A 12,346-nucleotide genomic window follows, 5' to 3' on the forward strand; every position below is an offset into this window, starting at 1 on the left:
TATCCATCATACATCGAGGTGGACACGCCCACTTGTGATGTCAGAAGATGCCGATATTTAAAACGGCATGTAATGGCTAATCACGCTCACACCTGGTGGTATGGTATGTCGCCTTTAAAAGAGATGTGTACTATTGATACACTTCCAGTACCCTCACCTGTATGTTCCTTGTTGACATCCCCCCCCAACAACAACTGTCTGCAGGGTCAGTGACCCGAGCAGAAGTGAGCATGAATCAATTTGAAAAAAGAAATTCAGTAAATGGTTTGTGATTGTGTGTCTAAATGTCAGGGAAGGCCTAACTGTAGTAAGGGGGTGTTTGTATCTTGCTTGTACTTACTGTGATAACTACTTCAGTGCCCGTAATCTACTGAAGTGACCATCTCTCCTCGCTCTCATGAAACCCAAGCAGCGTCCTGCATGATTTGCTTCAAAGAGTTGGGCTCTTTCAAGTGTTCTGAACGATTGCAGTTGGTGTAAGCTATAAGCTAAAGGGCCTCTGTGTAAGATTTAGACTCATCTGCAAATGCTTGATAACCTAAATATGCATGTTGCATTCATAATGAAAATAAATGTCCAATTGCCATAGTGGTTTAGCCATGCTCACAGGGATGGTAAAAGGAGGAATTTATTAAGTTTTTAAGCGTCTGCCCTGGTGAGCAGCTATGAATGAGAAATGAATAATCTTACACAGTGCTCCTTTTAATACGATTTCAGTTTAGAATGTACAAGAATTGGAATGGTGGTTACTGTGCTTGTCTAGATAGAATTATTCCTCTTATCAGGTGTACTGATGGTTTATATGCATACCTCCGATCACAGAAACATTAACACAGACATTCACAAAAGTGATGAACGAGACACAATAAGCCATACTTAATCGTAGGTCTTGTGAAAGTATGGTGTTATTTTATTAAGCAGTAAAAGCCGTAATAAAGCAGTCCCTGCAGTATTTAATTGGAAGAACCCTTGCATTTGATCCATTGTAAAACATGAAGATATTATGGTCACTATTTACTACATTTAAAACTCTTGTCTAGGTTATCTTTGTAATGGTGGGGACGGGATTGTGTAACTGTTAGTTACACAATTTCGTTACGATTCAATGTCTGTGGAAATCAATGTCAAAATCTACAAATCTTCCTCTTTTTTTTTATTAGTTCTGAATTTATCTACATTAACCTACCCAGGAGACTATCTTAAATGAGCCTGTTCAACCTCTCGAATGCCTCAATAGCATTTGTATTACTGTACCTTAAACCCTTAAGTTATCTCAAACCCTCGACTGTTAGAAATCAACCTCAGGTGTTGGTTCGGTCAACAATGGAGCTCTAACATCCTATGACTTATCATTTGTATTATAACAGATTTCTTGTTTCAGTATGACATTGAATGTCATCTGGCTACAGTGTTCGTGTTTCCGTGTGCTCTGCTGGCACGCATTCCCAGAGAGCAAACACGTTAATAACGTGACATGTTAATAATATTAATAAGAATAAATACTTTATCCGTTTACGTCTTGCCTTTTTCTGTTTTTACATCACGTCTACTACTGCTGCTTTCTACTGTTACTATCGTTCACGGTAATATTCCACTCACTAGATACAGGGCAAACATGAAAATATGAGCCATTCAGTATTGCAACAGAGGAATTTTTTCTGCAGGGAGTGGCGGGGGGGGGGGGAAGAAGGAGCAAGTCACTGTCTGTGCAAGTCTGCTTCTAGGTGCCCCCCTTCTGGCTTCAGCAGACTTTAGAAAACGATCATGTTCTCTGTGATTGTGTTACTCTCACCTTCCTGATTGGGTGAGACACTCGGTATGAGATTCAGTTAGAGATGCATGCTAGGGTCAAATAGAAAAGGCTAAATGAATCCTGACTGTTCATCAGACACCCTGTGTTGTGTGTGTAGACGCACACAATAGAGGCTTTAAGTTTAGTTCCTGCTTCCAAGCTAACAGTACAAAGCACTAGTACAAACATAGGAGGTAGTTGTCACCTAGTCTTCACTGAGCAGTGGAATATGCATAGAGGAATACTACGGCCATATGGTCTCCTGGAAGATAAGCCTCAGAGCACTGCCCGGAGTTCCCTGTGTGTGTAATGCCGAGTTGTACCATAAATGTGCAATGTCATTCAACACCTAAAAGTATATATTAAAAAAAAAACAAGCATACATCTTACCACATTCAACCAATAAATTACACTCACTATAAATATTGTATATTTTCCATATAGTGCTAATCAAACGATCCATGTAACCGATCAGGGCTTAACCGTATCAAGGTTTTTGGCAACTATCGTAACTATTTCAGATTATACAGGTAAACATAACGATACACCGAGGTCTAGATATAATGACCGGGAGGGCTTCCACCGCCCCGGCCCGTGCGTCTTCATGGACGAGACTATAAAACATCTCGTGTTCTGTGCGTTCTTGTGCTCCGCGTCGGGGGGGTGATCCGTCCCTGGGTGCCGGCTAGCAGGCGCTGCGAGGGTTGGAGGCCCGCAGCACCACCCCGGCCAGGGTCCTCCAGGCGAAGGTGGAGAACTTGGCGGGGCAGGTCCCGGCCCGGCTGATGTAGGAGGTGGCGATGCGGTGGAGCCGCTTGGCGCCGAAGGTGTTGTAGTGACCCGGGAGGACCTGGTCCACCTGGGCAGAGGGGGGAAAGAAAGAGAAACAACAATATATCGCTGTAGGTACAGTAAGGATCTTCATAGAACCAAGTGCCAAGCACTAACCATCGCTAGGTTAACCCGTTCCCCGTATACAACAAAGATAGCTAGGATAAGAGGCTACACCAGGCTAAGTACTATTTAGTGAAACGACGTGCAACACAATAAGTGAGTACATTAAGTGACATAGAACAAACAATAAGTGCGTACGTATGTCCGACGTACACCGTTCTGCACCTAATACTGCAGTTATTACACTCACAACCCACCACTTTTACCTCTATCTATTCTTATGGCACAATGAGGTAATGACAATATTCTAAATGTTAATCTAAGGTTGATCCTGATCAACTTTATTAGCAGTGTGATGTTTTTTTTTCTGGTTGTATTATTTGGACCTATTGTTACTGTAGTTTCCAGCACTTCATTTCCTATACAGAAAGAGCGCAGTAGAGAGGGGAAAACAGGTAAAGGTGCAAATGAAAGGAGAAGGTAAAGGAGAGGGCGACATCAGTTTAGGGTTAGGGTTAAGTTTGGGGAGAGGAGAGGTGAGTGTTTTCAATATAGTGTTAGGGTTGGGGAGAGGAGATGAGGACGTTGTCAGTATAGGGTTAGGGTTAGGGTTGCGGAGAGGAGACGTGGACGTTGTCAGTATCCCTAGCGAGAGTTGGGATGGAACTAGACTCATGGTTTCATTCAAAAACATGCCGTATTGTGCACGTCAAATTATACCACCCCACACTGCCCTTGGAGCTCCCGCCGGGTTCTCTCAGCTTCCACACTCACACAACTCGGTGGACCGCGACCGAGCGTGTGCTACTCGAACCAGGCAAACTAAGGAGAACGGTGACGCGGCCACGGGGAGGCTGTGCTCACCTGCTCGCTGTCCACCAGGCCCACGATGCGCTCGCAGCTGCTGATGTAGTCGCTGACGCGGCTGTAGGGCAGCCAGTCGATCATGGCGCCGTCGTAGACCACGTCCCCGCTGAACAGCAGCTTGTGGTCGCCGTCGTGCAGGCAGATGCTGCCCCGCGAGTGGCCCGGCATGTGCAGCACCGTCAACTGCCGGTCGCCCAGGTTGATGACGTCACCTGGGAGGGGAGGGGGAAGGGGGGACACACGAGAAGGATGGGGAGGAGAGGTATGCATTTCAGAAGTCCTGCAGAAGCCCCGGTTGGCTCTTTGTGTGTGTTTGTGTGTGTGTGTGTGTGTGTGTGTGTGTGTGTGTGTGTGTGTGTGTGTGTGTGTGTGTGTGTGTGTGTGTGTGTGTGTGTGTGTGTGTATAATGAATAACGCCTGATGTCATATTACATACTTTTTACACACAAAATCCTCGAGAAACCAGCCAACCTTGCCGTGCTGTAGTGTGAATACCACATATAACATAACTACACCAGAATGACATCATCTCTTCAGTCTACATGTTAACCTATCACTTTCAAGCTTGGACAAAACGCATCTCCCCTCCGGAAGCGATCGGGACAGGATCGAACGGCACGGGACAGAGATGACTCATACGGTACGGGAGTATTTGGTTGAAATGAACACACCGGGCAATAAGATATTCCAGCTGCACTGCAGCAGCAACTCTGACACAGCACAACAGAGAGATGGATATTGACCCACTGCAGAAATGACTGCCGGTAAGAATGGCAAAAGGAGTCAGGAAGGGGATGGTTTGGCCCAAGCAGCAAAGTGCTTCATCTAATGATGGAGATGGCAAAGGCTCAGCCTTAGGACGTGACTTAGCTGAGATGCGTTCTGTGTAGATAAAAGAAAATAAAAATCCTAGTTTGAAATTGAGTGGGTGAATTATCTCCACTGTTGGGCCAAGACCATTTGATGACCGGATCTTGAAAGTCAAAAGTCAAAGTCAGTCTTCCAAAAACTGAAAAAAAATAAAGAATTTCATGCAACCCAATGAAAAAGAAATGCATTGAAAAATACACTGGTTACAAAAAGTAACATTTCAGTAACTTTGCCAATCCCATAGCCACAACTATGGGCTTGGCAGCCGGTACACAGCCTGTGTACAGGCTGTTGCCCAATCTGCGCACACACATGTACACAGAGACACACTGATCACACAGATTCCTCTATAAATAGTGAACACCGGAGGTTAATATATGCAGAGGCGGCGCATGTGTGACTGATTGTGATCGCAGCAGTTAGCAGTACATCCGCAAATGTTTGCGTAGCGCTATTCTGCACAATGTCAGCTCATCTAGTCTGTCGATATCCCGAGGCTTGGGGGAGCAGCATGCATTGGATGGGGTTTGCAGTGTGGACGCAGTCTATGCAGGGGGCGCACCGTATCGGACGTTCTCTCGTTGCGTTAGTACATAAACGGATAGACAATTCTCAGCCTACTGACAGGCCCAACGCTGGACGACACCTACCCTCCTGCAGGATGTGTGTAGGCTGCACCGCATGCACCTTGTAGTGCCTTGCCCTCCATCCCGGAAAAGGCGCCTGGACTATCTCCCTGTCACTGAGCCAGGTGGCCGTCTCGAAGTTGTCTCCGTTGACCAAGGCTTCGACCTCGGCACTGTGGACGCCCACTTGTTGGAACTGATGTAGGCCCCCGGAATGGTCGAAGTGGGCGTGGGTGGCGATGGCTAGCAGCGGGTTCTTCCTCTGCGGGTCGGCGCCTAGGAGCCCCTTGGAGGTTATGTAGTCAGGTAAGCTCTTCAAGCCCAGCCCCGTGTCTATCACCACGTCCTGGTGCGAGCCGCGCAGCAGCCAGATATTTGCACGGTTTTCAGACTCGTAGAACCTCTCCTGGATCCAGTACATGCCATCTCCGAGCGATTTGTGAGCATACCAATCGTTGGCAGACATCCTGACTCATGCACTCGTCAAGGGGCATGGAAACTGTTGCCTTTTGGAGGCGATTTAGTCGCAAAATATTCACACCGCTGCTTGGTTCGCGTACCACACACCTACATCTCGATATCTTGGCAGGAAGGCGGGGCCGAGGAGGACACACCCCGGGGGAAATAAGCGCATATGTCATTGGACGGTCACGCGTCTGACGTAAGCATAAACCCTACGGCGATTGGCTGGCAACGCATGGGCGGTCTGCCAACCACATTGGAGGCGTTTGCGTTTAAAGCCACACCTGAGAGCAGATTGCGGTTTGTGCGGACGGTAATCTCGATCAAATAGTCTGAAGTCGAACTGCTCCAGTTGGTAATTGTATGGTCTATAGAATAAAGCAAGACCAGATCTTCTTATCTTTAGAAATGCAGAGCGTGCCTTAGCGAGCAGGCGGGTTGATGTGCGGGTGTAAAGAGCATGCAGTCACGGAGCACATGGGGACGTGTCAAACTGCTGACCTAGGGCATTCTCAACTTCGTCCATCGAGCTAGGCAGCATCAGTGTCCTCCCTGTCTCACAGTTCCTTGATATTCTTTTCAACTGTTTTTACATCTTAAATAGGAAGGTCTGGTTGAACAGTTCGCCGACTCTGAATGTAAACAGTGTCGTAGTGTGTGTGTGTGTGTGTGTTCCGTGTGTGTTTAGTGTTAGAAGTACAACACGCTGGGTGTACTCGTGGACAGACTGTCGGAGCCATCATGGGAGGGAGAGGTCGCGGTGTGGCTGCCTTCTCGTTTAACGTTGAGGCGTTGGGCGTCACACGAGGCAGCATGCCCGAGGCTATGGTGGGGCCAAGACCATTGTTTCCAGTAAGTACTAACTACTGACACTACGAACTAGACCGGCTGCACGTATGTAGGCTACTTGCAAATGACAATAAAGTATGGGCTATTGTGTTTTTATACAGAACAAATATTAATTTCACCATTCCCCACTTCAGTAATCCGATATGTTGAACAGTTTAGTGTAACGTGTCAGCTGAGGCCTTAGCAGGAATCGTGAATGTGCAAAACAAACCAAACCTCCCCTCAGAGAGATAAGCCTCCTAGGGGCCCGATTATGACCCGCCCGTAAACAATGATTAACTGGATTTACACTAGCCTTATCATTCTACAGCTTTCTGAAAACATGTTAATGAAATTAATGACTCACGAATGCATTGCATAATCTCAGCAAATAAAACGATCATGTTTTTGATAGCTTTGGCCTCATTGTTTACACGCTCCCCTTCCGTCAGAACACCGAGTCTAAACCGGTCCCACTGAGGGATGATGAGGGAGAAGCGTACATGCTGGCCCTCAAGCAGGAGATGAGATGCACAATGCAGAGACTACCGCACAACATCAAACCACTAGCTGCTAAAGCAGGTAAGGAGTGTCAGAAACAGAGGGAGGGAGGGAGGGGGCAGTGCATTAGAAGTCTCAGATCCTTTTGGGAAGTGATGTGGCAAGAAAAGACTGAGGTTTCTGCCAGGCGGTGAGGTAATGCAGCACTCGGAACTGAAGCATTTAATTAGTGCCATATCTATCGACTGAGAGAGAGTCACGGGTTTATAGAGGACTATTGAATCAGTGCTTCTGCTCGCTCGGACTGGGACAGTCTGAATAGATTCCCTTTTGTGGTGGCCAATTTATTTGGTGACATGCGTTGGTTTTATGTTCATACACAATTTGGGCTTTTCATGCATTAAAAATTGCAATTAAAGAGTACCACAAATGCATTGTTTTACCACTGAACAAGGATTCAATTAATGCATCAAGGAAGTTAATTGAGTTAATTGAAAACTGGGAAATCTCAGCCTGTTTGGTGCTTTTGATAATGAACTTTGAGGTTTGATGTGTACTTTGTGAAGATGCAACTGAGCACAATTCTGCTTTTATCTATCCACTAGATGTAGAGCGATACAAGGAGAGATACAACAAGCAGAAACAGTTTAACGATGAAGAGTGGACGCCAGGTACGTTTTACTTGCGTACTCTCGCATAGTTAAAAATGACATGAGAAATACTTTGTTTTATAATGAATGTTGTGGGATGTTCCAGACTGGAACCTCTACCCGAAAGAACTGAGGCCCAAAGTTAAACAGACTCGCACAACCAAACCAGCAGGTATTTCCCTTGTTTGTTATTTGTTACGTCAATCTGAGGTGGATTTCGTTTTTTGCTGGAATTAAGACTTGACGTTGTGTATTCTCTCCAACAGGCATAAAGAAGCCTTCAGCCAAAGACACAAAGGATGTGCTGAATAAATTAGAAGCAAGTATCTATTTTAACCTCACAAATAACATTACGGTTGTGGAAAGGAACGCTAAAATGTCTTACGTTTACACGGTACATCCTCCAAGCAATCATGCTTGTCTGATTGTGAATAGCAAACATGTACAGTGCTCATGTTCGTGATTTTCTTCAGGAACTGGAAAAGAAAGACGGCGCAGAGGAAGAGAAATCGGACGACGAGAAGCCCAAGACAAAGAAAAGAGCGGAGGGTGAAGAGGAGGAGGATTTGGAGGAGGAATTGGAAGAGGAGGAAGTGGAGGAGGTGAGAATTAGCAGTTGGTCCTTTGAGTTCTTCTTGCCGCAATCAGAATGGTATGAAGTGGTCCCTGACCTTGTGTTTCACTCTACAGGAGAACGATTACATTGATAGCTACTTTGACAACGGGGAGGAGGACAATGATGACGGCGATGATGGAGAGGCCACCTACTGAGACGATTCCTCAGTGACCAGAAGAAAAATTAGTCAGTGTTGTGTTCAAACTGTGTTTTCTTACCTCACATATTGTTTACATATTACTTTCCATGGCTGATACCAAATCAGTCCATATTATTCCTTGGAACGTTGCTGTGAAACTGCAGTTGTGAAAAAAAAATAGGAATCTACTAAAGCCTGCTCATTAATTTATTCAAAATAGATGTATTTATTTTCCAGCCTGTTTACAGAGCCACTGGTTAAAAAGGCACATAGTCTATTTCACCCAAAATATTTACACGATTGAGGAATAAAGGCTTCTATATGATAAAGTTTCTTGCCAAACGGTATTACTTGAAGTGATTGCAGGAATACTGTGCATTTTCCTCGTCTCTTTTGAAGATCTATAAACAAGTATTCCAGCGATGAAATAATTAAATTGATATTTTCAATACTGACACTGTAAGACAGCTTTTTCTCCATCTTCCAAATAAATTAGTCTGGATATGTTAGAACACAATGGAAACCCCCTGGTCCCACCCACCCGACAAAATAGTGTTAAATAATCTTGATGTTTTAATGGCAATTAGAGAAACCCATTGGGTCCATCTGGGTCATTAAAAAAAAAAAAAGACTAAGTCAATGAATCAAAAAGATTCTGTTCCCTAATGTGACCGTACCGGCCCTGCGTTTGTCTTAAAAGCAGCCGAGTTCCGTCCTGCATTCTGCAGTCCTCCATTATATTCTCTACATCATGTCTTCGCTTGCCTTCCATCGCTGCGATGGTTCATGTCCCCTTCCCCGGGCCTTTTGGGGTCTCCCATGGCGCCGTTCCCCGCACCGTCTCCCGGTGCGGCCCCTGCGTGTCTGTCCTCGGACGGGGAGAGTGCCACCTCGTTCCCCTGAGGAGCGGCGGCGTTGGCGGCGGCGCCGTGATGGCTGACGTCGGCCTTCACCAACACCTCGTAGTACAGCAGGTAAAAGACGGGCGTCACGATGCCCACCACCAGCATGATGGCCACCGCCGTCCACCAGCGCATGCCCCAATCGGCCCCATAGTACGGGTCCTTCCTCAGGGCCGGCTTGTACTCCGTCCCCCCAAGCAGCGGCTCCTCCAGCTGCGTGAGCGAGGACACCACCTCGTTAAGGCCGCTGCGCGACGACGGCCCCGTCGACTTCACCAGCCGCTCGATGTCCTTGTCCTTCTCCAGGAGGAAGCCCTCCACGCTGTCGGTCGACGACGACGAGTCCGTCGAGCACTCGGTGGGCACCGAGGACGTACCCGGGGAGATCTGGGACAGGCTCCAGGTGGTCGACGGCGAGGACGAGGGTTTGAGGGCGGCGGCGGCGCCCCCGTTGTGGTTCTCGGTGAGCACGCTGAAGCGCCGCACGGGGATCTTCACCGAACGCAGGGCGAAGAAGTCCTGCTCCGTTAGGAGGTTGTTGGCCCGCTTGAGGTCCGCCACCTGGGAATCGCACGCACACACAGAGGGGATGTCTGTCAACAAAATGGACTGCATTTATACAGCGCTTTTCTAACCAGAGGCCCCTCAAAGCGCTTGACAGTATTGCCTCACATTCAGCCATTCATTCGCACACCGACGGCGGTGTCAGCCCCGCAAGGCGACAGCCAGCTTGTCGGTGGTTACAAGCCAACCCGCTCTACCTAAGTCACATGCCGCCCAACCAACCTCTGGAATGAATGAATCCTGATCGGTTGCGGTAAACATTATAGGTTTTAATGTGTTCCTGGTTGATAGCCATGTCACTGTGCGTTCACACCAAAAGCGAATTGAGCTGCCAAATCACCAGAAGTCGTTCACTTTCTATGGGCAAGAGCAACCAAAGCGACACAAGCGTCAAACGCTACCAGCGGCAAAAGGTGAGCGACCAGAGCGACCAAAATAAGTTGAAGACGGCTGAACTTTATGCAAATTACTATGACGCGTTTCAGCGGCAAAACACTGACAGCCAATCGGAATGTAGACGCTCTTCGCTTGCGTGGATCCCAGGGAACACCGGCCCTTTGGTTCCTACTGACTGTACAAAATGTCGACTGAAAAATTAATCGCGGCTGTAACTGGGCACCCTGTGTTGTACGATCCGAGCCTTTTTCTTTTCAGAGATCGCAACAAAAAGGCTCTGGCCTGGGCGGAGGTGTCACGCGTGGTTGGTTGGTCTGGTGTGTGAGTTAATGAAACGTTTGAGATTATTGTAAAATAGGCGCGATACATGGTGAATCATTTTTAATTAAATAGTCTAGATAGATAGCCTAGTCAAGTCTTAATTAATACCAAACGACACAACTCGTCGGGAATTCATTTAGGTGATTAGGCTCACACAGGACAGTAGCCTACAAGACCACACAGAACAAGGGAGACAAGTCTGACTGGACATACAAAAAATACATCACATTAAAACTAGACACCCGTTGATAGACAGTTAGTTCCATTATTTGCCTTGCGGAGCCAGCCAGTCCTGCGCGTATGCAAATTAGCCATGTGCGCCAATGTCAATTTGTTAGAGTGAGCGACGAATGAGTGCAGATCATGATTTGCAGACCAGCAAAACATTTTAACCAGCCTACTACAGCGCGCAGCGTTTTTTTGTTCTCTGTTGTAATTACATTTTAGGAGGTTTTTATATATATATATAGGAGGGGAATCACTGTCCTACTTGCTGTCGAAGCACTTTATCCAACAAGCAAAACCGTCTCTGCAATATGGCCAAAGTGTATGGGAGTTCACTCTTTGATATGGCTGTCTGTACTAAAAGCATACGGCTCCTTTAAATGCGTCTGTAAAATTGAATTGTACGTCATGAGCGACTTGAGCAACAAAAGCCAACAGAAATATTCGCAGCGATACTTTATGAGCGACCAAAGCGTCTTTGCAGCGCAATTCGCATCTGGTGTGAACGGTTAGGGGTTAACAGTTAGACGTTAGATGGAATAGGTTCAGTCCGTGTGCTGGAATTAAGTTAAGATGTAAAGCAAACCATTGTTCCTGGAGGGAGGATAGACGTACCGAGCAGTGGTATTGCAGGGCGATGCTGTTCAAAGTGTCCCCTTCCTGGACGTCCCGGGCCAGGTAGATGATGTCGTCCATCCTCTCCCGGGACGCACTCCTCCGCAGGCGATCCCGGCCTCGTGACCGCAGCTCGAAGATCTCGCCGTCGTCCTCCGACAGGTCATTCTCTGAGCCGTTGTTCCCAAACAGATAGGCGTGGCCTCCGTTGGCAGGCTGCGACGTTGTGGCGGCCTGGAAGCCATAGTGCTGGCCCCGGCTGGCCATGGTGTCCTCACTCTACCTGGGGAGGTGCACGAGTTACATGGTTTGAAGTTAGGGTCTGAGGTTAACATAAGACATGGGAGCCATGAGCTTGTCTCCTTATTTAATGACACTTAGCAAACCGCCTCGGGAGACGACATGGAGAACAATTAAAGTTGAGGTTTACCCCCGGGTTCTGCTCGAAATAGAGCACTCATCTCAAACCTGTTGTGGGCTGACTTCATATCCTATGTCAAGACCCTCGGAAAGTTTGATTCCTTTTTTAAGGCCTAATCATACCTTAGATTCTTGTGTGCCTATCTGCAGGCTGCCTCTTTGCTAATATCTTGAACATCGATAAGCCAGGGGGCAGTGTCCTTTGGTACAGAACATCCTGATAAGTTTAGGTTGTGTAACTGTTGTAAAACTACTCTAGAGCCTTTATAGAACATCTTCTGGTCAGATATGCATGAAAAGACCACAATGACTGCTGCAACTCTACCACAACACTATACCAACAGAGACTATTAATATGGTGAATTATCAAATAATCCCGATCCTACCTAGCGGCGGGTTTCCACACATCATTTACATCAACAGCCACGTTGAATACGAAGATGACCCAGACCACAACTATACAAACTAACCCTGACCCTGGCCATCAGATGTCAGCCCACGTTACTCTGATGCTCGCAGTAGGGGGTCAGATAGGGAGGGGGTACAGGGGGTCTGATGTTTTCTTATATCAGCTGCACGGAAGCAGAAAAAAAAAACAGTGATGGCAGACGATTTCATTGGCTCGATACACACAACACGACAGCCCTACTTCCACACG

At 47.0% G+C, this 12,346-nt stretch overlaps 3 protein-coding genes across 3 annotated transcripts in view; 1 reads left to right on the forward strand and 2 right to left on the reverse strand.

The window, feature by feature from the left end:
- Positions 1–269: 269 nt before the first annotated feature.
- Positions 270–5,600, reverse strand: mblac2 (metallo-beta-lactamase domain containing 2). The gene is made up of 3 exons (XM_079747555.1): positions 5,074–5,600; positions 3,551–3,765; positions 270–2,651 (listed from the first exon to the last, which is right to left on the reverse strand). The coding sequence occupies exons 1-3, from the start codon at positions 5,513–5,515 to the stop codon at positions 2,478–2,480; spliced, it is 831 nt and encodes a 276-aa protein (XP_079603681.1). The 5' UTR covers positions 5,516–5,600; the 3' UTR covers positions 270–2,477.
- A 290-nt stretch (positions 5,601–5,890) lies between these two features.
- Positions 5,891–8,390, forward strand: polr3g (polymerase (RNA) III (DNA directed) polypeptide G). The gene is made up of 7 exons (XM_079747566.1): positions 5,891–6,363; positions 6,792–6,921; positions 7,446–7,511; positions 7,597–7,662; positions 7,757–7,809; positions 7,964–8,092; positions 8,181–8,390. Exons 1-7 carry the CDS (start codon positions 6,253–6,255, stop codon positions 8,259–8,261), a joined length of 636 nt encoding a protein of 211 aa, XP_079603692.1. The 5' UTR covers positions 5,891–6,252; the 3' UTR covers positions 8,262–8,390.
- Positions 8,391–8,398: 8 nt separating this feature from the next.
- Positions 8,399–12,346, reverse strand: part of lysmd3 (LysM, putative peptidoglycan-binding, domain containing 3) — a 4,297-nt gene continuing 349 nt past the window's right edge. The window contains exons 2-3 of the mRNA XM_079747532.1: positions 11,269–11,551; positions 8,399–9,708 (exon numbers count right to left, since the gene is read on the reverse strand). Of these exons, the coding sequence (XP_079603658.1) occupies positions 8,995–9,708; positions 11,269–11,535 (981 nt within the window). The 5' untranslated portion in view covers positions 11,536–11,551 and the 3' untranslated portion in view covers positions 8,399–8,994. The remainder of the gene's footprint in view (positions 9,709–11,268; positions 11,552–12,346) is intronic.

This window comes from Pollachius pollachius, assembly GCF_949987615.1.
Source record: "Pollachius pollachius genome assembly, chromosome: 1".
Taxonomy (NCBI): Eukaryota; Metazoa; Chordata; class Actinopteri; order Gadiformes; family Gadidae; genus Pollachius; species Pollachius pollachius.

Coding starts and splice junctions, on each gene's coding strand:
- mblac2 (XM_079747555.1), bottom strand. CDS start 5,515: ATGTCTGCCAACGATTGGTATGCTCACAAATCGCTCGGAGATGGCATG. Junction 3,766..5,073: donor TACACACATCCTGCAGGAGG/GTAGGTGTCGTC, acceptor CTCCCCTCCCAG/GTGACGTCATCAACCTGGGC. Junction 2,652..3,550: donor GCCTGGTGGACAGCGAGCAG/GTGAGCACAGCC, acceptor CCCTCTGCCCAG/GTGGACCAGGTCCTCCCGGG.
- polr3g (XM_079747566.1), top strand. CDS start 6,253: ATGGGAGGGAGAGGTCGCGGTGTGGCTGCCTTCTCGTTTAACGTTGAG. Junction 7,512..7,596: donor CGATGAAGAGTGGACGCCAG/GTACGTTTTACT, acceptor GGGATGTTCCAG/ACTGGAACCTCTACCCGAAA. Junction 7,810..7,963: donor ATGTGCTGAATAAATTAGAA/GCAAGTATCTAT, acceptor GATTTTCTTCAG/GAACTGGAAAAGAAAGACGG.